This window comes from Neoarius graeffei, chromosome 5 (assembly GCF_027579695.1).
Source record: "Neoarius graeffei isolate fNeoGra1 chromosome 5, fNeoGra1.pri, whole genome shotgun sequence".
Taxonomy (NCBI): domain Eukaryota; kingdom Metazoa; phylum Chordata; class Actinopteri; order Siluriformes; family Ariidae; genus Neoarius; species Neoarius graeffei.
Window position 1 is genome coordinate 88,423,535 of NC_083573.1, and position 26,641 is coordinate 88,450,175.

At 43.4% G+C, this 26,641-nt stretch overlaps 1 protein-coding gene across 2 annotated transcripts in view; it reads left to right on the forward strand.

Annotated features, from left to right (window-relative positions):
* LOC132887113 (NEDD4-like E3 ubiquitin-protein ligase WWP1) overlaps nucleotides 1-26,641 on the forward strand; it is an 84,392-nt gene that overhangs the window by 50,274 nt on the left and 7,477 nt on the right. For both annotated transcript variants that reach the window (XM_060922496.1, XM_060922497.1), the window contains exons 12-18: nucleotides 7,756-7,840; nucleotides 7,969-8,097; nucleotides 12,581-12,653; nucleotides 12,746-12,817; nucleotides 12,994-13,082; nucleotides 17,453-17,612; nucleotides 23,186-23,319. In XM_060922496.1, the coding sequence (XP_060778479.1) occupies nucleotides 7,756-7,840; nucleotides 7,969-8,097; nucleotides 12,581-12,653; nucleotides 12,746-12,817; nucleotides 12,994-13,082; nucleotides 17,453-17,612; nucleotides 23,186-23,319 (742 nt within the window). The remainder of the gene's footprint in view (nucleotides 1-7,755; nucleotides 7,841-7,968; nucleotides 8,098-12,580; nucleotides 12,654-12,745; nucleotides 12,818-12,993; nucleotides 13,083-17,452; nucleotides 17,613-23,185; nucleotides 23,320-26,641) is intronic.

Here is a 26,641-nt window from a genome sequence, read left to right on the forward strand (position 1 = left end):
AAAATTTTCCTAACGCTTTTCTCAGCAACTACAAATCACAACTGCTTGATATTTGGTACCGAGCTTCACCTTGGGCTTCTATACAGTGTATACCGTTTTCAGGTCTGTCGCACATCAACTTCCTGTTTACCGACTGAATGTATTTACGAAACACAAGGTGGATTTTGACGCCATTTCAGGAAGCAAAATGACAGTTTCCCAGGATGCTGTTTGAAATCCCTGAGAAGAACGCTGCTCTTTACTTCCTTGTTTCAGGGTTAATTATTTCAGGGTGGCCGCGGGTCCTTAAAAAGTCTTAAATTTAATTTTCCTAAAATAAGGCCATTAAAAAGTCTTAAATTGTCTTAAATTTCAAACCCCGTGGTCTTAAATTTTCAATCTTAAATTTATGGAGATTTTACTCAGTCATATCGTTAAAATGCGGTACACTTTGGATGGGGAAAAAGTTTAATCGTTTTTGATGCTCACAGTTATACCGCGCAGGCTCCGAATCCACCGGTTGCTAAACACATGCGTGCTTGACAACCACTCAGTGCCTGATCTTAAGTCCTATCGTTTGAGAGAGCGAGCAGCCCCGCCCCTCTCTGCTCCCTGAAGGCCTCTGCATGCTCTTGCGACAAGGCTTTCGCAGATAGCTTTTCGCAGACAGTTGTAATTTATCGTTGAGCGGGGAGTAATAGGCGTGCGCGATGTTATTCACCGGCACAACACAAGGGGGCGCGAAGTTGCTAGGAGTAGTTGGTGGGTGTGGTTAGTGGAGTGTTTATCCTCCGGTTACTTATAATGACTAGAACTTTTTTTTTTTTTATAATGACTAGAACTGGAGTCGTATAGATGTACGTACTTCCTCAATCAACCGCTCTTCATGCTGCTCCATCTTCGCTCGTGTTTTTTAAAAATGGCGGTCGTGAAAACAAAACAAACCGGGAAAGTAGGGAAGCGGAAGTGCGTGTACAGCGGATGTAGAGTGGACCAGTCGGAGCCCTCTTGTCTGCGACGCTGTCTGCGAGGCTTCTGCGGTGGTCACAATTTTTGGGAGGTGCGCGCAGAGCGTCTGCGAAGGTGGGGGGGCTACGCAGACGCTATGTGCGACACCGTCTGCGAGGACTGGGTTGTCAGCATAAATTGGCCTTGAGTGCAGCTCGTCGCCTTGGTAACGGTGCTTGGGTGCAGGCAGGGGCGCCGCTAGGGGGGGAAAGTTAGGACGATTCTAAGGGCCTGGCACTGACAGGGGGGCCTGTGAGGGATATTAATATTATTTTAATAGTATTGCCTTGTGTAAGTTTTTGAAATAAAATATTTCATTTCATCTGTTAAAATATGCAAATTATACATGGTTATGATTTGCTATCACATTTTCCTTGAATTATTTATGATATTGTCATTTCACCCCTCCTCCCTTTTTAGTAATGGTACAGTCTGATTGTTGGCGGGGCAGGTGTGCTGGTGGTGAGATAAATTATGAAGTCCGGATATCAAAAACGGAAGGAGAAGCAGCTGAAAGGGAGAAAAAGGGTCGACAATTGGTGACTCAGTTTTTCCCAGAGAAAGCTCGCCTATTATTCACTGACACTCGATGCCATTACAGCATGCTAGCTAATGATAGACTAGCAGATTTCATTTTAACCGAGTTGGAATATCAAGACAACACTTTTCAATAAGCAGTGCAGTGTCATTTTATTTAAATACTTCACGTTTATTGCCATGGAAGATCAGATGAATGTAATGTAGAAGTTCTGCACAGAACTAGCTAAACTTGTGCAGTAAACTAGCCTACTGGGCTAATACGTGAGGTAAAATATTCGGCTAGCCTACATGATACTGGTGCTAATAACTGGTTTCAAAACTAATGAGGTGCTCTCAACATGCACAGATTCAGCCTCAGGAATAGGACCCCAGCCCTCAACCCAAATCCTAGGAGAAGGAGGTGAGCAGTACAATCCATGAATAAAGGATTTAGGGTTAAAAACTATTTTAATTGCTAGGCTACAGTAAGCAGCATTAGGCTATTAAGACTTAAAATGAAAAGACATTTCTTTTTTTTATGAGCAACTATTCTTGGGTAACTTAGTATGGAGTTCATTCAATCAAAATGTTCATGTGTTAAATCTTGCTGGGGTACACGCTGCAGGATCAAGTGAGGAAGTGTCAGCTTTTTTCGGCTTCATCAATTGTCTTTACAAATTTGTAAGTGCCAGTCCAGAACGATGGGCCATGTTAAGGTTTCTTCACCTCTGGCCCTCACCATCTCGAGATCAAATCAAGTTTATTTGTATAGCGCTTTTAACAATAAACATTGTCGCAAAGCAGCTTTACAGAATTTGAACGACTTAAAACATGAGCTAATTTTATCCCTAATCTATCCCCAATGAGCAAGCCTGTGGCGACGGTGGCAAGGAAAAACTCCTTCAGACGACATGAGGAAGAAACCTCGAGAGGAACCAGACTCAAAAGGGAACCCATCCTCATTTGGGCAACAACAGACAGCCTGACTATAATATTAACAGTTTTAACAGGTATAACCCTCAACTGTCCTCATGTGGCCGTCCTTCACAGGAGTGGTGCGATAAAACTCCGACCAGACACAGGGCACCAGGATGGATCAAGCAGGTCCGAGGGGCAGAAGAGGCCAGCATCTCAATCCCAGGATCAACATGTAACTCAGAGGGACAGATTGGGGGGGGGAAGAGAGAGAGAAAGAAAACGCGTTGTTAGGTATGCCCTAAAAATGACAAGTATTAAATCTGTGTGGTAGGCTCGCAGAGACGAGAGTCTTTACATCAGGCATAACACACAACAATGGCATGTTAATATGGTAAAATATATCATGACCTGCTCTGACTGGATGCTTGATTGGGTGATGGGAGCACACTCCTCAGCAATGATGAGATGCAGATGGGACCCTTAGGGCTGGCCAAGACAATTCAGTTACATTTCACCGTGTCTGGGACATGCGACAGAATGTCTGACGGCCGATTCCCTGCAGGCTACGATAGCCAGTCGAGGTCTCCACCCTCTCCACCAAAAGATTTCCTGTTGACTCCATGTAACTCAGAGGGACAGATTTGGGGTGGTTAGGTATGCCCAATGTCACCTGAATAAGTAGGAACAGTATACATATTGCACCGAGTACAAGCAGGGACTCTGGCAACTAACTATGACAGCATAACTAAAAGGAGAGAGCCAGAAGGTAACACAGGCATGAGGGAGCCCCGGGACATAAAGCAGCCAGCCACTACACCGTCAACAAACTCGAGTGAGCAAGCGAGTGGGGACTGACAGCATCCATACATCCCAGTTTACCAAAACACTATGTCTAAGGACCCTCCAGATCTACTCCTTTACCTCATAAACACCATTAACAAATCAGACACGAGATCAGTCCCCTCGTGTCACCCAGACGTCTGGGGGTGAGTCGCAGAAAAAAGAAAGGAACCCCACAATCTTTAGTTTGCAATCTTTATTCGCAAGTCCCCCAATACAACGAGAGAATACAGGGATTTTATATGTCTTATCTGTGTGGATGAAATGACATCACTGTTTGATATCTGTCTGTGTGGATATGCAGCTATGCTATGTGTGTATGTGAATGTGTGTGTGTGTTGTGTGTGCATCGTAGGATGTCAGACTATGACAACAGTGACTAGGTCAGTAAACCTTGGACTGAGCAAAACACATCTTAATAAGCAATATATTTCATATCAACGGATGTTTTTTAACAACTCAGCAACTCAGCATTTACGCACGTCAAAGCGCGAGAATTTTTTTTTTTTACGACAATTTTAAATAAAGACATGTTTATGTCTAGTCTAGCAAAGAAGTGTGTGTCTTCTCCACCAGAGGAAGGTCACACAGTAACTTTACAGGAAATTATACAGGAATAGGATCTAAGAGGCTAAAATATTAAATTTATAAAGTCTTAACAATCCCAAATCACATTCTGCATTCTAAAACTACAAAACTAACTTAAATCACTTCATGCAGCTTTAAATCTAACATTAAATCTAACATTCCATCATTTCAATTTCAAATTCAACACTGGAGAGACTGGTTAAATCTAACAATCCTAAATCACGTTCTGCAGCTATAAAACTAACTTAAATCATGGCTTTAAATACTAACAGGCCATATACAAAGAAACTACTGGCTGCTCTCTCCACAGCTTGTCTGACACTCGCTGGAGTGCAAGAATTGATGCTGTTAAACCGGCAACAGTCTATTCAGTCTAATTCTGACAGTTCTGCATTTAAAATGTTCATATACCAAATAATTGTATCACCTAAACTTGCTCGGCAGCTGATCACGTGGATAGTAAAGTAGAAGTGCCAGCCAAAAACAGACTTCAAATCCAGTTGCTTGCGCTTGAAAATTTTACGGGGGGGCCCTAAATTGTAATCTTCCATAGGGCCCAAGATTTCTAGCGGCGCCCCTGGGTGCAGGGAAAAGACACAATATGACAAGCAAAGAGCGCTTTTTCTCAGAGTTCCCTCTCCTCGAACAACGGTGATTTACATGGAAACGAAAGGAGCTATTCACAAAATTTTCACATTGAGTGCTACAAGGCTCCTATGAACACATTGATGTAAGTTTTTTGTCCCTAGTGTAAAAAATGTGGACACTAGAGCGAGTTAAAAACAAGTGACTTTTCTGATTTTGCAGTAAAAGCGCTGCCACGTTTATAATGTGAGTCTATGGGGCAGTGCGTCTGTCCTCTCCTTACTTTCAGGCTTCTCATTCAAAAACTGTAAATCCTATCGCTCAGGTAGACACATTGTGTGAATCAGGACAAGTGTGGCTACTACTTTTGAAAAAATTGTGTGTGTAGAGTGAAAATTGTGGCTGAAAACAGTTTAAATGAGAAAGTTAGAGCTTTTTTTTTTTTCAAGCTGCCTACACTCTAAATTCCTGAGCTCCACTGGTGTGTCATGCAATTATAAACCCATTATAAAGTCTGAATTTCTCCAGAATTGATCATGGTGTTTGATCTGTGACTGATCAAAAAGTATAGAACCTAGCAAAAAAGTTGAATGCCAGATCCACACAGGAGAATTTTGTCTCCGTTTTAAAGTTTGAATCATGTCTCTAGGTGAAAGCATGCCAGAGCAGCGGATGTTTGAAAAACATTGAAAATGTGCGATTTTTTTCAATTAATTCCATAGAAAATGAATGGGAAATTTTGTGTGATTTTTTTTCGCGACTATGTCGCGAAAAAAATCGTAGAATGCTGAACAAAGTAATAGCATAGTGAGTCCGATCAAGCCGCACATTTTGATGTATTGTTTGTCTGTGTGCGATGTACGGTTATTGGGTTATTTGAAATCAAAATTTGTACAGAAGATGAAAAACGGAAGAACAAGAGTTTGCTGTGCTTTGCTCCCTATATGGGAGTCAGTAGTTTGCAATGCATAGCACTGCATCACTAATAATAAACTCCTGTGCACGCAGTTCCCAGGATTAAATGTATTTTCCACAGACCATTTAGTTATTCACTTTACTCAAATACAAAGTAAAATGGCAGTAAATCTTCTTTCTTTTCTTGCGTATTGCATCATGAGGCGTTCCTGGCTTGTAAATCTCTTATTTTCGGTGCATGACACATTCACGCAGCTGAGCATGCTATGAATCAACAACGACAACGGTCTGCAGTGGCAGCTACACAATTAAACACTCAGCGAACATTTCTCCATTTGTGTATGAAAATACACTCCAACCACTCAGTTTGGCTTCATTTACAACCAACGGTGTCTTTTGATGCCAGCACGTAATTGAACGAGAGAAGACTGGTTTACCGGAGACAAAATAAGCGTTATCTCTGCTTCTGTTCCCTCCGATGTTGCCTCCGACGGCCCCGACACACTACTGCCTCTGCCGAATGCGCGCGCACACCGCATGTCGGGGCCGCGGATGAGTTACTCTCCCTTGATCAACGAAGTCGGCGGGGAATTTGTGGTTATTATCGGTACAAACAGCGCGAATCACAACTTAAATGAGTGCGGTTCAGTTTGACATTGTCAGTCCGTTAGATAAACATTTAATTTTATTAAAATTGAAAATTAATATTTAGAGCCTGTGGGCTACAAAAATAAGTCATTAAAGTAGCCGGCTGGACTTAATTGTGTAGTCGGCTGTATGGCCGGCAGCCGGCGCTTGTGGAAAGCCCTGTCGAATCAGCTCTGCGCATGCGCCGTGCGGCACAAAAAAACGGCAGCCACCATGAAGGAAGGCGATCCGGAGTTTTCAAACATTTGCTTGAGTGTGAAATCGCAAAATGGTATTCTAGCGAACAACAAAATAGTAAAGATTCAGAAAAACAAATCATTCAGTGATCATTTTAATAGTGTAATTTCATCCGAACTAGGCCTAACGCTCGATTTAGAACTACAAAAAGTCTGTGTGTCGGACATTTTAAGTACCTTTGTAAAAGTTTTGCAAATGTTGCAGTCAGCATTTAAAATGCTAACTTAAAGTTTTTGTACAAGTTTCAGTTGATTAAACTGTCATTTTATTAAATGTGTCTGCTTTTGTAATAAAGTACTGCAAGAAAAAGCAAACACAGCATTGCGATTTCTTATCCATCCATTAAAAAAAAAAATCCCCCCCTCCCTACTGAAAATTTTTTTTGCTCACCTGGTGGACAGGAAACGGATTTTTTTTTTTAAGGATGGCCTTGGATTGAAACGTTGTGACTGCATTCTGATTGTCACATAGTTACAAGTTTATCCGATCCTTATATTGTGTTCTGAGTGTGTGAATGCCTGTCAAGGAAAAGAAATGAAGTACTTCTACTAGAATAGTGTTTTCTGGTGAATGTTTACAAGAACAATAAGTTACATTAAATTATATAGGTTTTTTTTTTTTTCAAAAGAGTACGTTTTTGCGTGACTTTAGATTTGGTCTTAATTTTTTTTGGAACATGGTCTTAAGTCTTAAATTTAACTTGGACAAACCTGTAGACACCCTGTATTTGTTGAAGTCAACATTCATAATAAGTCTCCTATTCCTTCGATCACTTGCATTCTGATATAAGCGAGAACGGGGGGATATGTAAGTGAGCAGTAGCTCACAGTTGGTTTTGTTTATTCAGCTTCTTCACTCCAGCTTTTTATTTTGAAGGCGTAATTATCTCATCTCATTATCTCTAGCCGCTTTACCCTGTTCTACAGGGTCGCAGGCAAGCTGGAGCCTATCCCAGCTGACTACGGGCGAAAGGCGGGGTACACCCTGGACAAGTCGCCAGGTCATCACAGGGTTGACACATAGACGCAGACAACCATTCACACTCACATTCACACCTACGGTCAATTTAGAGTCACCAGTTAACCTAACCTGCATGTCTTTGGACTGTGGGGGAAACCGGAGCACCCGGAGGAAACCCACGCGGACACGGGGAGAACATGCAAACTCCACACAGAAAGGCCCTCGCTGGCCACGGGGCTCGAACCCGGACCTTCTTGCTGTGAGGCTACACCGCTAACCACTACACCACCATGCCACCCCTAGGTGTAATTATTTTTAGGTTTATTAATTTCTCAGCTCTTAAGGTTGGGATTATAACCAGTGAAGTCAATACCACTTTGATAATGGTGGGTTGTGATTTCCACCACTGTGGGGGGGAAAAAAATAAAACCCAGAGCTTTTTTGATTCACCGAGCCTTGGAGATCCCCAGACTCACTTTTGCGAATCACTGGCGTGTTATGAAAGGAATGCGTTGTAGATTTGTTTATTTATTTTCCTTCTGCTTCATTTGTCCGCAGAGAGACGTGTGGATTCAAACGATCGAGTGTATTTCGTCAATCACAACACAAAGACCACCCAGTGGGAAGACCCTCGTACACAAGGGTACATCATCTCTCTGTTTGCTCAACCCTACACTCCTGCCACGCTTGGGGCTTTTGTTTTTTGGTTCATTTATGACACTTTGATATCTAACCACATTAATATCCATCATCGTCTGTGTTCACGTGCAGGCTGCAGAACGAGGATCCGCTGCCTGAAGGCTGGGAGATCCGTTACACAAGAGAAGGCGTGCGATACTTTGTGGATCACAACACTCGCACCACAACGTTCAGTGACCCAAGGACCGGCAAGTCCTCTGTGTGAGTACACAATCCACATCTGCTCTCTGCACAAAGCATGCATCAGCAGGCCTAGAAATTCATGGATTTTTTTTCACCAGCCAGCCGGAGTAGTTCCCTTCCAAAGTAACTCGCCAAACAGAAACTCAACTCGCCAAAATTTGTTCATGTATGAATTTTACTTCTGTCAAAAATGACGCAAAAGAGAGTAGTTAGCATTGTTCATGACTAATGCGCATTTATTTCAAGACCCGAGTATTTTGATACTGTTGTTAAAGGAACAGTCCACCGTACTTCCATAATGAAATATGCTCTTATCTGAATTGAGACGAGCTGCTCCGTACCTCTCCGAGCTTTGCGCGACCTCCCAGTCAGTCAGACGCGCTGTCACTCCTGTTAGCAATGTAGCTAGGCTCAGTATGGCCAATGGTATTTTTTGGGGCTGTAGTTAGATGCGACCAAACTCTTCCGCGTTTTTCCTGTTTACATAGGTTTATATGACCAGTGACATGAAACAAGTTCAGTTAAAAAAAATTGAAACGTAGCGATTTTCTATGCTATGGAAAGTCCGCACTATAATGACAGGCGTACTAACACCTTCTGCGCGCTTTGGCAGCGCATTGATACGGAGCTCAGATATCAACGCGCCGTCGAAGCGCGCAGAAGGTGTTAGTACGCCTGTCATTATAGTGCGGACTTTCCATAGCATAGACAATTGCTACGTTTCAATTTGTGTAACTGAACTTGTTTCATATCACTGGTCATACAAACCTATGTAAACAGGAAAAACACGGAAGAGTTTGGTCGCATCTAACTACAGCCCCAAAAAATACCGTTGGCCATACTGAGCCTAGCTACATTGCTAACAGGAGTGACAGCGCGTCTGACTGACTGGGAGGTCGCGCAAAGCTCGGAGAGGTACGGAGCAGCTCGTCTCAATTCAGATAAGAGTATATTTCATTATGGAAGTACGGTGGACTGTTCCTTTAAATACGTAAATGAGAACAAAATAATATCAGCAAATAATAATATATTGGAAAGCTTGGTAACTTGGTGTATGAGTATTGAAAGCAAATATACTTACTAGGGGTGGGACATTAACGCGTTAATTAAGATTTAATTAATTTCAAACAAATTAATTCGTTAAAAATATTAACGTATTTTATCGCAGTTTGCATGCCAAACAACCCGGAACCGTTGTTAGTGCACCGTGTTATGGTGCGACAAATATACACAGTTCCAGTTACAGCAATGGAGCTTGAAAGCGCGCCGGGTCTGCTGGACGGTAAATTTATATTCAAAAAACGACCCGATGGAACTGTTGATAAAACCACAATTTATTGCAAACTGTGCAGAAAGGAGTTTGCTCATCACAGAAGCTCGTCAACTTTGCGGTACCGTTTAAATGCCAAGCATGTCACCGCGATTACTGAAACAGCTGCAGCTCGAGGTAGCAGTTCTGGTCAGCAGTGCAAACTCGAAGAAATGGCTGGATTCCAGAAGAGAATGAGCAGGGCAACGTCGGAAAATTTAACGAACACGCTCGCCAAGTGGATCGCCCTGGACTGCAGACCGCTATCGGTGGTAGAAGATAAGGGTCTATGAGATGTATTGCAGATTGCGGCGTGTGATCCAGAAGGTAACAACTAAAATGGTTAGTAAAATGGCACTGAAACTTGAGTCTCTTCAATTTTGGACAGGGACCTTACCTTTGTTTACTATTGCAAAACGAAATGCAATTTGTTTACAGCCATTAAATGAGTTTGAATCTAAAAATCATGTCCGTGTATTATTTGAACTCTTCGCATTTAGTTACATAAAATAAATAATAAGTTAAATTTATATAGCGCCTTTCAAAAAACCCAAGGATGCTTTACAATTATAGACAAGGAAAGAAAATATAAAGATAATAAAAATAAATAAATAAATAAAAAGTCAAAAGTCCACCAAGTAGGGGTCAGGATGTAATTCCCGCGGTGTAGCAGCCACAGTCCCACCAAAAGGCGCACGAAAACAAGTCCCACATCTCCAGCACTGACGCCGTCAGCAACATCGCTCGAAACACCACGCCGTGGATCCACAAAGCGAGCAGAGAAGCTCCACCACGCAGAGTGCTGGTGTGTCCCAAACCGCCTGCACAACCGCCGCGACACCACCGAGCAACATCGCTCGGAACATCACGCCAAGCGTTAAAGCGCAGAGCGCTGGACAACCACGATGTAAAATGAGCAACGAGCTCACTGCAGTCCACAGCTGGGAGCGCAGGCATCGCCCACGGCGAACCAAGGCCTGGAGGGAACCGACGCCCAAAACTGGGTCTAGAGCTACACCACAACCGGTGGACAAAACACTCAAACAAACATCAAAATACACAAACACAGGAAAAAAAATAGAAAAAGAAATAAAATAAAATAAAAAAGCTCTGGTGAGAAGCGGCAGCCAGAACGCGCACGACGTACTCTCAACCGGAAATGGAAATGAAAAAAAAATGTTGCTTTTGGGGCAAATACGGTAGTGCGATTAATTGAGATTAATTAATTAGATTATTATTTTTTTTATCTAGTCCCACCCCTAATACTTACTATCATGACTATAGCACCCAAAATATGTCCAACATGCTTTCTGTATTTAACCATTTATGAGAGAGAGCATTAGGAGCATCATATTGACTAGGAATCAACTTGAAAAAAATTAATTATTCCATAAAAATCGTATCGCAGCCAAGGCCTACCCTGCTCCCACGTTTGCTTATAAGTCCTTTGTCGTTTCTCCTCTTCAGACCGAGGTCGCTTTGTCCCCGTCTCTGGCGGTTTCTGTACACTTTTCAGAAAATTCCACATCGCAACGTAGCTTTGGCAGATGTAGATGTAAACAACAACAAAACACGTGTTTAAATGGGCGATAATGTGGCCATATCTACTGAATTTGATAACGTGATGTGGCAGCGGGGGCGTGGCCAAGCGGCGGTCTGTGAATGGAGGGCGGAGTCAGGGAAGGTAAGTGGTGGAATCATTGCACCTGGTGGGGATTAACCTGTGTTTGTGTGTCTTCCCCAGTGACCGCGCCCTTTAAAAGGAGAGGAGAGCAGAGAAAGGGAGCTCTCTCTCCCCAACCAGAATACGTGTGCGTGTGCGGCTGGGAAGTGATAAAAGGCTGAAAAGCTAGCAATAAATAGTTCATTCAGTTCTGGCCTGCCGTGCTTCTGTGCTCCACCCACCTGGTCCAATACTACACGTGATTACCGCGATATTCAACGAGATGCGTTATATGCATGCGCAGTAGTGAAAAAACGACAGCCTGACTCGTACACGATATGATTCGGAATTCTTCAGTAGTTTCCGTCCTGCCGATAAACGCATTGATTAACACAGACACGGCACGCGCTTAATATGTGGTGGCTTTAGTTGACGGTGTGTCTGAATCTTCACTTCTTATATATTTTTTATTTTCAACTAGCCAACCGGGCTGGCTAGTGACAGGAATTACCCGCCAAATGACAAATTGAGTCGCCTCGGGCGACCGGACCACCGCGAATTTCGAGCCCTGATCAGTTTTTGATGTGGGACTGACCGGAAAAGGGTTTAGTACATGTTCTGTGACAAATGGCTTAAAGCAGAACTGAAGGCATTTTTTTTTATCATCAAAATTCTATTTATCTCATTTTTATTTAATATAGGAATGCATTTTTGATCGCTATTTTGTCGCTGCTATAGCAAGTTGAGTGTTTGAAATACGCTCTGTAATATATCAGTCCATATGTCAAAGCGACGGCCGTAAAAGAGGTTCGTTGAGACCTGTGCGAGACATCGTAGGACGGAAGTAAAACGTACAGCGGAAATCAAAGTCACCAACATCTGCCAACGTCGTCAAAAGACGCGCGCGCCCTCTTTCGAATGCTGACGTAATCAAGCCGGAAGTTTTGTTTGTTTTGATAGCAATCAGGAAAGTTTGAAAAAAGTAGGCAGTAATCGTCATTTAAACTCGTTTTTGTGCAATACTTCGTTTGGAAAACAGTTTTCAAAATGACGGCACTGAGACCTGGCTGACACTTCACGTTTCGAAGTCTCGCACAAGTCTCGTGAAGATCGTGCGGATAAGCGACGCCTGCCGTGGACCAAACGAACTAAATTCAACATGGCTACAAACCGAATAGACCGATAAGTATAATATTTAATTGGCAATACGAGTCACGATATAAGGTTACTAAAACCGAAAACGTAATTGAATAACACGTTAATTAAGAAAAATAAAGCAAGTTTAAAAATGACTTCAGTTCTCCTTTAAGCATTTTATTTAATTTCTACATGTTTTCCACATTTACTCCTAAGAAATGAAAAATACTGCACATTTAAAGGCATTACAAGTTGTCAAAGCATATATCAATCAAGTGTTTTAGTAAATAGTAGAATATTCCTCTTATTTGTGTTTTCTTATTATATAATATTTTAAATAACTTTTTTTGGATATTTCTCTTCCTATGTCTTTTCTTCTTTCTGTCTTGTAGCACTAAAGGACCCCAGATAGCATACGAGCGCAGCTTCCGATGGAAACTCGCTCACTTCCGCTACCTGTGCCAGGTAACCATGTCTGCATTTGGATTCAGCACGAACACGTTCCCTTTTTTCCTTCAACGTCACAGTCTTTGTTTGTTTTTCTTTCTCTTCCCCAGTCCAATGCGCTACCCAGTCATGTTAAGATCACAGTCTCTAGACAGACATTGTTCGAAGACTCTTTCCAGCAAGTAAGAGTTTTCCACCTCTCCCCGTGTGTTAATAGTGCATGCTCACTGTGTTTAAGTGCTATCACGAGCTCCACACTTCCACCCAGGAACGCCACACTGTTCAGATTTACAGTTTCAGGACGAGGCTTGAACACATTTTTATCATGTAACTACTTGGGTTCGTTTGTCTTTTCCAGATAATGGCTATGAAGCCGTATGACCTTCGGAGAAGGCTTTATATAATTTTCAGAGGGGAGGAGGGACTTGACTACGGAGGCCTTGCCAGGTTTGTTTTGATTTCAGTATTTTTTGTGTTTTAAATTTTTTTTTTTTTAAATGTTTGTACATTACTTACCGCCCCCATGTGGTCAAGTTAATTATTTTTTATTTATTTATTTATTTATTTTTTAAAAAGAAAACTCACTCCTTTGTGCACATACATTTGAGTATACGGAGAGCCCACAAACTCCGAAATATAACAACCCAGTCAGTTTCTTTTTTTTTTTTTTTTTAGGCTGCCTGTCTCATACCCCTTTTCCACCAAATCAGTTCCAGGGCTGGTTCGGGGCCAGTGCTGGTTCACAACTCGTTCAACTTGCGAGCCAGCTGAGAACCAGTTTGCTTTTCCATAGCTCACGGTGCTAAGGGAAGCCACGTCATTACGTCGCTGTATACGTCAGTTACGTCGCTACATTTGCATAAACCTTGGCGCGAATATCGAAGCAAAAACAACACGGAAGAAGCAGCAGCAACAACAAGAATAATAATAATGGATGACTTCGTTTGTACAGCTGAGCTCTGAGCTCCGTATCAATGCGCTGCCGAAGCGCGCAGAAGGTGTTAGTACGCCTGTCATTATAGTGCGGACTTTCCATAGCATAGAAAATCGCTACGTTTCAATTTGTGTAACTGAACTTGTTTCATGTCACTGGTCATATAAACCTATGTAAACAGGAAAAACGTGGAAGAGTTTGGTCGCATCTAACTACAGCCCCAAAAAATACCGTTGGCCATGCTGAGCCTAGCTACATTGCTAACAGGAGTGACAGCGCGTCTGACTGCGTCTGACTGACTGGGAGGTCGCGCAAAGCTCGGATAGGTACGGAGCAGCTCGTCTCAATTCAGATAAGAGCATATTTCATTATGGAAGTACGGTGGACTGTTCCTTTAAGTAGTAAAGACTGAATGCACGCCGTTAATCTGCACCGTTTATAGCACAGCTGATGTCGGACAAAAGTCTGTTCAAATGCCAAGAAATGACGTTTTGTGCTCTGCGCATGCGCAGTGGGGCTTTGTAGGACGCATTGACGTGTAGGACAGTTTATCAGAACACCGGTGCTACACCGGAGTAAAAGTTGCCATGTGAACACCCCTCTTGTTGTATTTTGACCGAAGCATGCCCCGGACATTTCATTAAGACCTCAGGGAACGATGTCAGCTTGTGGAAGAGGGGTATAATATGTCACCTTTAAATCCTTGAATTTGTGCTCGTACTCTCACGATAGACAGTGACTGACTAAACTTATGTCAGTGCAACTTAGCTGTATGAGTGAAGCTTTTACTGCCCAGCCTGAAACACTTAATTTAATTAACAACGCCCAATGTATACAGTGGGGCAAAAAAGTATTTAGTCAGTCACCAATTGTGCAAGTTCTCCCACTTAAAAAGATGAGAGAGGCCTGTAATTTTCATCATAGGTATACCTCAACTATGAGAGACAAAATGAGAAAAAAAAATCCAGAAAATCACATTGTCTGATTTTTAAAGAATTTATTTGCAAATTATGGTGGAAAATAAGTATTTGGTCAATAACAAAAGTTCATCTCAATACTTTGTTATATACCCTTTGTTGGCAATGACGGAGGTCAAACATTTTCTGTAAGTCCTCACAAGGTTTTCACACACTGTTGCTGGTATTTTGGCCCATTCCTCCATGCAGATCTCCTCTAGAGCAGTGATGTTTGGGGGCTGTCGCTGGGCAACACGGACTTTCAACTCCCTCCAAAGATTTTCTATGGGGTTGAGATCTGGAGACTGGCTAGGTCACTCCAGGACCTTGAAATGCTTCTTACGAAGCCACTCCTTCGTTGCCCGGGTGGTGTGTTTGGGATCATTGTCATGCTGAAAGACCCAGCCATGTTTCATCTTCAATGCCCTTGCTGATGGAAGGAGGTTTTCACTCAAAATCTCACGATACATGGCCCCATTCATTCTTTCCTTTACATGGATCAGTCATCCTGGTCCCTTTGCAGAAAAACAGCCCCAAAGCATGATGTTTCCACCCCCATGCTTCACAGTAGGTATGGTGTTCTTTGGATGCAACTCAGCATTCTTTCTCCTCCAAACATGACAAGTTGAGTTTTTACCAAAAAGCTCTATTTTGGTTTCATCTAACCATATGGCATTCTCCCAATCCTCTTCTGGATCATCCAAATGCTCTCTAGCAAACTTCAGACGGGTCTGGACATGTACTGGCTTAAGCAGAGGGACACGTCTGGCACTGCAGGATTTGAGTCTCTGGTGGCGTAGTGTGTTACTGATGGTAGCCTTTGTTACTTTGGTCCCAGCTCTCTGCAGGTCATTCACTAGGTCCCCCCGTGTGGTTCTGGGATTTTTGCTCACCGTTCTTGTGATCATTTTGACCCCACGGGGTGAGATCTTGCGTGGAGCCCCAGCTCGAGGGAGATTATCAGTGGTCTTATATGTCTTCCATTTTCTAATAATTGCTCCCACAGTTGATTTCTTCACACCAAGCTGCTTACCTATTGCAGATTCAGTCTTCCCAGCCTGGTGCAGGTCTACGATTTGTTTCTGGTGTCCTTTGACAGCTCTTTGGTCTTGGCCATAGTGGAGTTTGGAGTGTGACTGTTTGAGGTTGTGGACAGGTGTCTTTTATACTGATAACGAGTTCAAACAGGTGCCATTAATACAGGTAACGAGTGGAGGACAGATGAGCCTCTTAAACAAGTTGTTACAGGTCTGTGAGAGCCAGAAATCTTGCTTGTTTGTAGGTGACCAAATACTTATTTTACCGAGGAATTTACCAGTTAATTCATTAAAAATCCTACAATGTGATTTCCTGGATTCTTTTGCCCCATTCTGTCTCTCATAGTTGAAGTGTACCTATGATGAAAATTACAGGCCTCTCTCATCTTTTTAAGTGGGAGAACTTGCACAATTGGTGGCTGACTAAATACTTTTTTGCCCCACTGTACATGAATGAATGAATGAATGAACCCTTTATTGTCACTGTTACCAGTGAAACTGACCATCAACCTGTCCTGACAGAGGGGGAACAGGACAGGAAGACAGGGATAAAAGAAAAGAAAAAAAAAAGGAAAGATGAGGAAAAAAGAACCCCCCCCCCCCCCCCCCCCCCCCCCCCCCACTATGCTCCTATCAGGAGTACAGTGTGGGAACATTTAAAAACCTCCGCAAAAGCACACAATAACACAAGTACACTTTGAAACATGGGACTTGAGGGGGGGAAAGGGGGGAAGGAGGGGGTAATCAGGGGGAGGGGGGGAGGTAGAGGTAACCCAGCGCAAGCAAGCAGCCGTCCGCTCCTGCAGCCATGCAAACGGCGCTGGTCACGCACCCGCTGAAACATTTCATTTTGAATTTACTTTAATAATGAAGATAAATGATTTGATTAAATGAATGAACAGTAAATATGTCATGTAAAGCTTCTCGAACAACACTTGCATTCCGATGTTAATGAATGGAGCCTTTCTTTTGAACAAAAGCACATCAAGACATCAAGAGTAAACGGCTGTGGGTCTTTACTGCCTGCTTGTGATTAGATCAGCCGGGATAGATGTTAATACACTGCAACCCCGCTATAACGGACTCTCTCTTACTATGAACTTTCGCCTAGAACAAACCAAGTTTATGTCCCGTGTCTTTAGGGACAATGTATCAGAGTCTTCAAAAAAAAAAAATCACTGAGCTGTGCACTCCATCATAGTTTTACAAACTGAAAGTTTGCAATATTCACATTATTTTTATGACGTTGCGTCACGTGTGTGCACGCGCAGCGACTCGCCTCGACTCGAACTGCTACGCACGTACACGCTGCGTTCAAGCTCATGAGGACTAATTGCCATGCACCTGTTCCTGATCAGAGCACAATCACAGCGCACGCTCATAAGGACTCTGGGGGGGGGGAGACTTTGTGCTGTACCTTGTATCGCTTCTGGTTTTGACTTTGTGTTGTATATTTGGTTTCTGCCTTTCGTTCTTGCTTCAGCTCTTCTGTTTGTGCCTTGCATGACTCTTGCCCGTTTCCTCACTCTGCTTTCGCGTTACGTTTTAGATCTCTTTGCCTGCCTGGTTGTAAATAAACACTGTGTAATTGCATCCGTCTTTCACATCTTTTAGATGACACGCAAAAAGGAATGACTTATTTCCTTTTCTTCATCAGTATGTAAGTGAATTAAGTGTAAATATAAATTAAACACAGTCGGCCTTGTTTTATGTAAGAGTGAGTGAGCAGTGTGACAAATGGGTTAATTTCAGTATTACGAACTCTGTAGACGTCCCCCAAGGAGTTTGTTACAGCAGGGTTGCCGTGTACCAGGCCTGAGCAAAGTATCTGCAATTAATGTGGTGTTGCATGTTTGTTTGTTTGTTTGTTTGTTTTTTTTAATTAAAAAGGGAGTGGTTTTTCCTCCTGTCACATGAAGTCCTGAACCCCATGTACTGTCTGTTTGAGTATGCCGGCAAGAGCAACTACTGTCTGCAGATAAATCCTGCATCCATCATCAACCCCGATCACCTGTCCTACTTCTGCTTCATCGGCCGCTTCATCGCCATGGCAAGTTTGTTTCCCTTCACAGTAAAAGTTAACATGTTAATCTTGGCTCCACATTCCAGCACTGCAGTTATTAATCCCAGAGCTATTATTAATTCATATTATACAGCCCACAGCACTGTTGAATTCTGATTGGTCAGAAAGTGGATTTTTATTTATTTATTTATTTATTTTATTTTTTTTTAATAACAGCAGCTTCAGTTTTTATATTTATGCGCTGTCTGTCTCTGTGTGTCTGTCTCTCTCTCATGCTCCCTCTCTTTCCCTCTGTCTCTCTCCCTCTGTCTGTGTCTGTCTCTCTCTTGCTCTCCCTCTGTGCGTGTGTGTGTCTCGCTCTCCCTCTGTCTCGCGCTCTCTCCCTGTGTGTCTGTCTCTTGCTCTCCCTCTGTGTGTCTGTCTCTTGCTCTCCCTCTGTGTGTCTGTCTCTTGCTCTCCCTCTGTCTGTCTCTTGCTCCCCCTCTGTGTGTCTCGCTCTCTCTCCGTGTGTCTCTCGCTCTCTCTCTCTCCATGTGTCTCTCGCTCTCTCCGTGTGTCTCTCGCTCTCTCCGTGTGTCTCTCGCTCTCTCCGTGTGTCTCTCGCTCTCTCCGTGTGTCTCTCGCTCTCTCCGTGTGTCTCTCGCTCTCTCCGTGTGTCTCTCGCTCTCTCCGTGTGTCTCTCGCTCTCTCCGTGTGTCTCTCGCTCTCTCCGTGTGTCTCTCGCTCTCTCCGTGTGTCTCTCGCTCTCTCCGTGTGTCTCTCGCTCTCTCCGTGTGTCTCTCGCTCTCTCCGTGTGTCTCTCGCTCTCTCCGTGTGTCTCTCGCTCTCTCCGTGTGTCTCTCGCTCTCTCCGTGTCTCTCGCTCTCTCCGTGTCTCTCGCTCTCTCCGTGTCTCTCGCTCGCTCTCTCTCCGTGTCTCTCGCTCGCTCTCTCTCTGTGTCTCTCGCTCGCTCTCTCCGTGTGTCTCTCTCCGTGTGTCTCTCGCTCTCTCTCTCTCTGTGTGTCTCTCGCTCTCTCTCTCTGTGTGTCTCTCGCTCTCTCTCTCCCTGTGTGTCTCGCTCGCTTTCTCTCTCCCTGTGTGTCTCGCTCGCTCCCTCTGTGTGTCTCGCTCGCTCCCTCTGTGTGTCTCGCTCGCTCCCTCTGTGTGTGTCTCGCTCGCTCCCTCGGTGTGTGTCTCGCTCTCTCTCCCTCTGTGTGTGTCTCGCTCTCTCTCCCTCTGTGTGTGTCTCGCTCTCTCTCCCTCTGTGTGTGTCTCGCTCTCTCTCCCTCTGTGTGTGTCTCGCTCTCTCTCCCTCTGTGTGTGTCTCGCTCTCTCTCCCTCTGTGTGTGTCTCGCTCTCCCTCCCTCTGTGTGTGTCTCGCGCTCTCCCTCCCTCTGTGTGTGTCTCGCTCTCTCCCTCCCTCTGTGTGTGTCTCGCTCTCTCCCTCCCTCTGTGTGTGTCTCGCTCTCTCCCTCCCTCTGTGTGTGTCTCGCTCTCTCCCTCCCTCTGTGTGTGTCTCGCTCTCTCCCTCCCTCTGTGTGTGTCTCGCTCTCTCCCTCCCTCTGTGTGTGTCTCGCTCTCTCCCTCCCTCTGTGTGTGTCTCGCTCTCTCCCTCCCTCTGTGTGTGTCTCGCTCTCTCCCTCCCTCTGTGTGTGTCTCGCTCTCTCTCTATATATATGTTCTAGTTTGGGAATTTGTAGGAGAGATCCTCACCATAAATGGATTAAAAACAGCAGTTGTTGATGTGAAGTTTTCTGTAAGGAGAAACTTTCTTCAACATTATGGAAGGAGTCTCCAGTTCCATGCTTTGTCACAGTGAGAGGAAGGGGGGGGGGAGTCTTTGCAGTTTCTCAATAACTGTCCAAACTTACTGGATTCAAGAAGGGGAAGGGGAGAGGCTGGAGAGATGATGGCTGTTTATAGCTGTGCCTATGTATGTATGTGATGATACAGATGTTCCACAACCTTAAACACAACTGCAAATTGATTTTTTATTTTTTAAAAAGTATGTCATCGTTCTTTAATGAATAACAAATTGCTGTGGTATAAGAGAATTGAAACATGTTAGAGACGTGCTGTTACTGGAAAATGAACAATAAGCACATTACTGCATTGTTGATTATTTTCCTCTAACAGTATGGTTTGTTGTATTTTATTCCTTACATAGGAATGTAATCATTTGTCTTATGAACAAATCCTCATTATTTATTTACAATCATGAGCCCAATACTTTTGCATAAGGGTTTTTTCCTGGTTATAGGAGTAGCATCAGGTTCCTAAGGGGTCATCCATAATTTTCATCATTATCATGAGTCTACAAAGAGTAGACTTTTGAGCAACCCCCCCCCCCCCCCAAAAAAAAAAGTGTACATTAGCAGACAAAAAAATGATGGATCTACGTGGAATAGGAATTCAAAATAAAACCATGTCTTGTATTACTTTTTATTAAAATCGGATGACAGGACAATACAAAGATTCACAAGAGAAGAAAAGAAGACACAAGACGGGTCCAGAAGTTTTCATAGAAAGCAGGCGATTCATTTTCCAGTCCCCCCGGTATTCCGCGGGCCTTTTTTGTGATTGTTGCGGGCTAAAATGTCTGATGTTGCGGGGGGGGGGGGGGGGTTTCCAAAAAAATTGCGATGAAAGTTGCGGTGTTTTTTAGGTTTTTGTTGCGATTACATTGCGGGAGGAAGTGAAAGTTGCGAGAAATTGTTGCGATTTTCTCTTTTTGTGATTAAAATTGAGTGATATGTTAAATATTAAGTTATTACCGAAAAACTATTGATTAAAAAAAACAAAGACACTGAGAAATGGTCCTATAAACAACTTTACCAATATAAAAGATTACCAGGACTACAAAAATGCAGAAAAATAGGCTTTACTTATCCAAATGCACCTGTTGGTTCAAAAGTTAAAGTGCAGAGAACCTCACAGCACAACATGAAGTTACCTTCAAATATAATATAAATGCCTCAGCTTTCATGTAAGAAAAAAAAAACTATTAATACGAGTACTGTGTGCAGGCAGTCTCTCCTGAAGACTAAATTAAACAATAATTATAAACTAATAAAATAAATGGCTCAGGCTTCACAGAAGAAAAAAAACAATTTGAACAGAATCTCACAGTATGATGCTGAAGCTGCCTAAACAATGGAAAATAAAATACCATTTTGGCAAAAATGTTGGCATCCATTAATTTCTTGTATCAAGTAAAAAAAATAAAGTGCGCACAGTCCTTCACTGTAAACATAACACACTTTCAGTTACAGAATTTAAGCTGATATAAACACTGGCTCGCACATGCTGCTTCTCTTGAACGTATACACAGAAGTAAGCAGCGTTGCCAGATACTGCTGACGTTTTCCAGCCCAAAATATGTTCAAAACCTGCCAAAATGCACTTGAAACCGCCCAATCTGGCAACACTGGAAGTAAGGCGGAGGGTAGTTTGTCGACGTTACCTCAAGACGACGCCAACGATTGGTCAAATTTGCGGGAAAGTTGCGGTGATTGGATATAATTGCAACACCGCCCTGAGTTCACGGGGATTGGTTGAATTTGCAAATCGCAACATCCTGGAGGGTCTGATTTTTGAAAATTAGGAACTGTCTTTAAGGAGAGCTGTTGCCTTTTGGCTTTGAAACGTTCGTTTTTGATTCTTTGATTCTTTCCAAGCAGCCTGTCCTGCCCTAATTGCCTCCTCTCAGATGAATGCAGGAAACAATAAATGTTTAAAAACTGCTCGTACTCGTTTGAAGGAGTCTTGTGAATAGCGGTATTTCTGCGATTCACAAATTTATAAACGCGTTTAAAACCTGGGTCAGCCATTGTTGTTGTATTGAAGAAAGAAAGTGTGTAGAGCTAGCTGGCAAGACCGATGTGGCGCGAAATTTTTAGCATGGCGGCCGCCGATTCGCACATTGACGGATCATCATTTTTTCATTTTTAAAAAGTGTACGCCTGGTCATTAACCCCCTCCCCCCTACGTATGGTTTGTACGCTCGTGATAATGATGAAAATTATGGATGACCCCTAAGGCAACTGGAAACAGTTTCACCAGGTTTATGTTCTTTTCATGCCAAACATGGTGAAAGGATGTTTAAGAGTCCTCAGGATGTGCTGAGATTGAGAGTTTACAGTGTTGGTTTAGCCCCCAGTGTATTAGCCCCGTCTTCAGGGGTTTTACACGGGGGGGTGTTAAACCAGTGGATGTCTAGCCCCGTCTTTCGATTGAACGAAGTTTCATCATAATTTTGCCTTCTAAGATGCCATAAGAGTAATTTCAGGGTTTTTTTTTTTTTTTCAATAAAAGCGTTAAAGGAACAGTCCACCGTACTTCCATAATGAAATATGCTCTTATCTGAATTGAGACGAGCTGCTCCGTACCTCTCCGAGCTTTGCGCGACCTCCCAGTCAGTCAGACGCGGTCAGACGCGCTGTCACTCCTGTTAGCAATGTAGCTAGGCTCAGTATGGCCAATGGTATTTTTTGGGGCTGTAGTTAGATGCGACCAAACTCTTCCGCGTTTTTCCTGTTTACATAGGTTTATATGACCAGTGACATGAAACAAGTTCAGTTACACAAATTGAAACGTAGCGATTTTCTATGCTATGGAAAGTCCGCACTATAATGGCAGGCGTACTAACACCTTCTGCGCGCTTCGGCAGCGCATTGATACGGAGCTCAGATATCAATGCGCTGCCGAAGCGCGCAGAAGGTGTTAGTACGCCTGTCGTTATAGTGCGCACTTTCCATAGCATAGAAAATCGGTATGTTTCAATTTGTGTAACTGAACTTGTTTCATATCACTGGTCATATAAACCTATGTAAACAGGAAAAACGCGGAAGAGTTTGGTCGCATCGAACTACAGCCCCAAAAAATACCATTGGCCATACTGAGCCTAGCTACATTGCTAACAGGAGTGACAGCGCGTCTGACTGACTGGGAGATCGCGCAAAGCTCGGATAGGTACGGAGCAGCTCGTCTCAATTCAGATAAGAGTATATTTCATTATGGAAGTACGGTAGACTGTTCCTTTAAGGATCAGAAGTTGTCTAGCCTGTAGCTATATGTTGATTGGCGGCCATTTTGCCATGACCGCTAGCTAACATGCTGAGCATCTTTCATTCAAGTGGTTTAGGCCCATCATTGAATTGAACCAAGTTTGATCATAATTTCGCTTTCTAAGACACCAGTAACAGTCATTTATAAGAGTTTTTAGAGTTAAGTATCGCAAATTATATAAATATTGATGGGTCGCCATATTGCCGTGATCATGAACATCTGACCATAGGAAGCCCTAAACAAACATGGAAATAGATGTCCTTTATTTTTGTTGGGACGTTTTTACATGAGTCATGAAAAACCCGGTCAAAAACTTAAAGTTCAAACTTTCCTTGAAAAAAGCTCCGTCTTTTAAATCTAGAATGATCAATCATAGACACACGTTTGCTCAGCTTTATTCACATTTAAACATGGGGCTAATGCACCGGATGCCGATATGGAGAGACGATGAGCGTCTGTAAGGACAGTAAATGAGTTTTGTGCATGCTTCACTGTGTCGTCTTGGACAAGGCTGGTGTGTTCATGTGTTGTGCTCCTGTACTGTCTCTCTGCAGGCGCTCTTCCATGGAAAGTTCATCGATACAGGCTTCTCCCTTCCCTTTTACAAGCGCATGCTCAACAAGAAGCTCCTCCTTAAAGACCTGGAGTCCATCGATCCAGAGTTCTACAACTCTCTGATCTGGATCCGGTATGTTCTGTGCCTGATCCCCTCCGGCTCGAGTTTCCCAAAAGCATCGGTAGAGCAAGCATCATGTTGAACATTCGTTTCCCCGGTTAAGATGATCTTAAGTTTTTGATGCTTTGGGAAGCTAAAGGACATGTAGGATTAGTGCTGTTCTGATTCTCTTTGTGAGAATTCTTTCAGAGGTGCCAACATGTACAATTTTTGACCCTTTGTCAGGTCAATTCCTTCAACTACTCCATCTTAATGGTGGTTTCTGTACTCTGTAGAGAAAGGAGCGCTTAAGAATTAATACATATCCCACATTAACCCCCCCCCCCTTTTTTTTTTTGAGTACATCTGTGATTGGTTAGTGCATGTGCTATGAAAATAATGATAATTTCTGTATTGACGGATTTGTTCAGTAATAAAGCACTAGGTAGGATGTACTTTGTGTATAAAGTGTTCAGCCATAACATTAAGACTATCGACAGGTGAAGTGAAGAAGAATTTAAGTTATTCCACACAATCAAGTCGTACGTGAGCTGATAGCCGACGAGGCACGTAGCACCAAGTAGGCTGTAAGTCATCTGCGACGAGATTGAGTGGAATAACTGTTTTAATTCTATCCACATTCACTGGATTTTGAGAAACGGAGCATTTTTATTTTTTGCAAATTCAATAAATAACTTTATACGCGATGTCCGACAAAATAGTTTCCGCTTAGAATGTAAACAAACCGGTGAAATGATGAACAGTTTGTGAAAAATGCGATTCATTCTCATCTCATTATCTCTAGCCGCTTTATCCTGTTCTACAGGGTCGCAGGCAAGCTGGAGCCTATCCCAGCTGACTACGGGCGAAAGGCGGGGTACACCCTGGACAAGTCGCCAGGTCATCACAGGGCTGACACATAGACACAGACAACCATTCACGCTCACATTCACACCTACGGTCAATTTAGAGTCACCAGTTAACCTAACCTGCATGTCTTTGGACTGTGGGGGAAACCGGAGCACCCGGAGGAAACCCACGCGGACACAGGGAGAACATGCAAACTCCGCACAGAAAGGCCCTCGCCGGCCACGGGGCTCGAACCCGGACCTTCTTGCTGTGAGGCGACAGCGCTAACCACTACACCACCGTGCCGCCCCTCGATTAATTCTTGAAAAATAAGAATATACGTTCTTACCATCAAATACTTTGATTACCTATTGTTGTTTTCAAGTAGTTTTATTTCGTCCTCGGTTGGTTCAGCAATACGCTCTGCCATTTTGTTTTTCTCTACTCATGGTATATGAGCTGATAGCCTAGTAGTAGAGTAGCCAGTCCGAGCGCGTGATTGCTCATATCCAGTGAATGTGGATAGAATAACGCCTGATTATCTCATTTCACTGGCACCTGTCAAGTGGTTGGGATATATTAGGCAGCAAGAGAACAGTCAGTTCTTGAAGTCGATGTGTTGGAAGCAGGAAAAATGGGCGCGCGTAAGGATCCGAGAGGTTTTGATGAGGGCCGAATTATGATGGCGAGATGATTGGGTCTGAAAATCTCCAAAATGGCAGGTCTTGTGGTTGGTACCAAACAAAAGTGTTCCAAGGAAGGACCACCGGTGACAAGGTCATGGGTGTCGAAGGCTCACTGATGGATTCGCATGGGGCATGAAGGCGAGCTTATATGATCCAATCCCACAGAAGAGCTACTGTAGCATAAACGGCTGAAAAGGTTAACGCTGGCTAAAACAAAGTTATCAGCAGTAACTTTTTCAGCAGTTTGTGCTACAGTAGCTCTTCTTATGAAAGCATAATAATAATACATCTGTTATATAGCACTTTTCATGGTACTCAAACACGCTTTACAGGAGGTTCAAACATACATATACACACAGACAATAATAGACAAAGAAAGAGAAAAAATAAATAAATCTCATCTCATTATCTCTAGCCGCTTTATCCTTCTACAGGGTCGCAGGCAAGCTGGAGCCTATCCCAGCTGACTACGGGCGAAAGGCGGGGTACACCCTGGACAAGTCGCCAAGTCATCACAGGGCTGACACATAGACACAGACAACCATTCACACTCACATTCACACCTACGGTCAATTTAGAGCCACCAGTTAACCTAACCTGCATGTCTTTGGACTGTGGGGGAAACCGGAGCACCCGGAGGAAACCCACGCGGACACGGGGAGAACATGCAAACTCCACACAGAAAGGCCCTCGCTGGCCCCAGGGCTCGAACCCGGACCTTCTTGCTGTGAGGCGACAGCGCTAACCACTACACCACCATGCCGCCCCAAAATAAATAAATAAAAAGTATAATTAAAAAAGTCAAAAGTCCACCAAGTAGGGGTCAGGATGTAATTCCCGTGGTGTAGCAGCCACAGTCCCACCAAAAGGCACACGAAAACAAGTCCCACATCTCCAGTGACGCCGCCAACAACATCACTCGAACACCACGCCATGGATCCACAAAGCGAGCAGAGAAGCTCCACCACGCAGAGCGCTGGTGTGTCCCAAACCGCCTGCACAGCTGCCGCGACACCACGGAACAACATCGCTCGGAACATCACGCCAAGCGTTAAAGCACAGAGCGCTGGACAACCATGAAGTAAAATGAGCAACGAGCTCACTGCAGTCCACAGCTGGGAGCACAGGCATCGCCCACGGTGAACCAAGGCCTGGAGGGAACCAACGCCCAAAACTAGGTCCGGAGCTACACCACAACCGGTGGAGAAAACACTCAAACAAGCATCAAACTACACAAACACACAGGAAAAAAATAGAAAAAGAAATAAAATAAAACAAAAAAGCTCCGGTGAGAAGCGGCAGCCAGAACGCGCACGACGTACTCTCAACCGGAAACAGTTAACTCTGTTATATAAACCACGATGCAAAGCAAGCAAGTGGTTGTTGGTTTTGAACTGGGAAGACGAAAGAATCTCGTGGAAGTATTGTAGCTCTTAATTCATCTCGTGCACGCACGCTTTTTGCAGTCTTTTCAGGTAATCGTTAATTTAAAATCATGTTCTTTTCGAATTTAAATCACGATTTATTAGCTTGTGGATATTCAGTACTGTAGTACTCCTGGGTTGTTTTTGCTATCAGATAATCCATTAAGAATCCAGGAATTTGAATATGTATGACTTTATCGTGTTCTCATGTGGGAGAGGATTTTATCTCTTACAGAATGTGTTTTGCCACAAATGCACGGTTATTGTCCTATTTAATTTAGTTTTGCACTTGTTACAAGATGTGGATAATATTAATGCGTTTCGTTACTTGTTATCCATATAATTTGTGTGCAGTGCGAAGCCGAAAAATAAATCGATCTTGGCTGATCGACTACA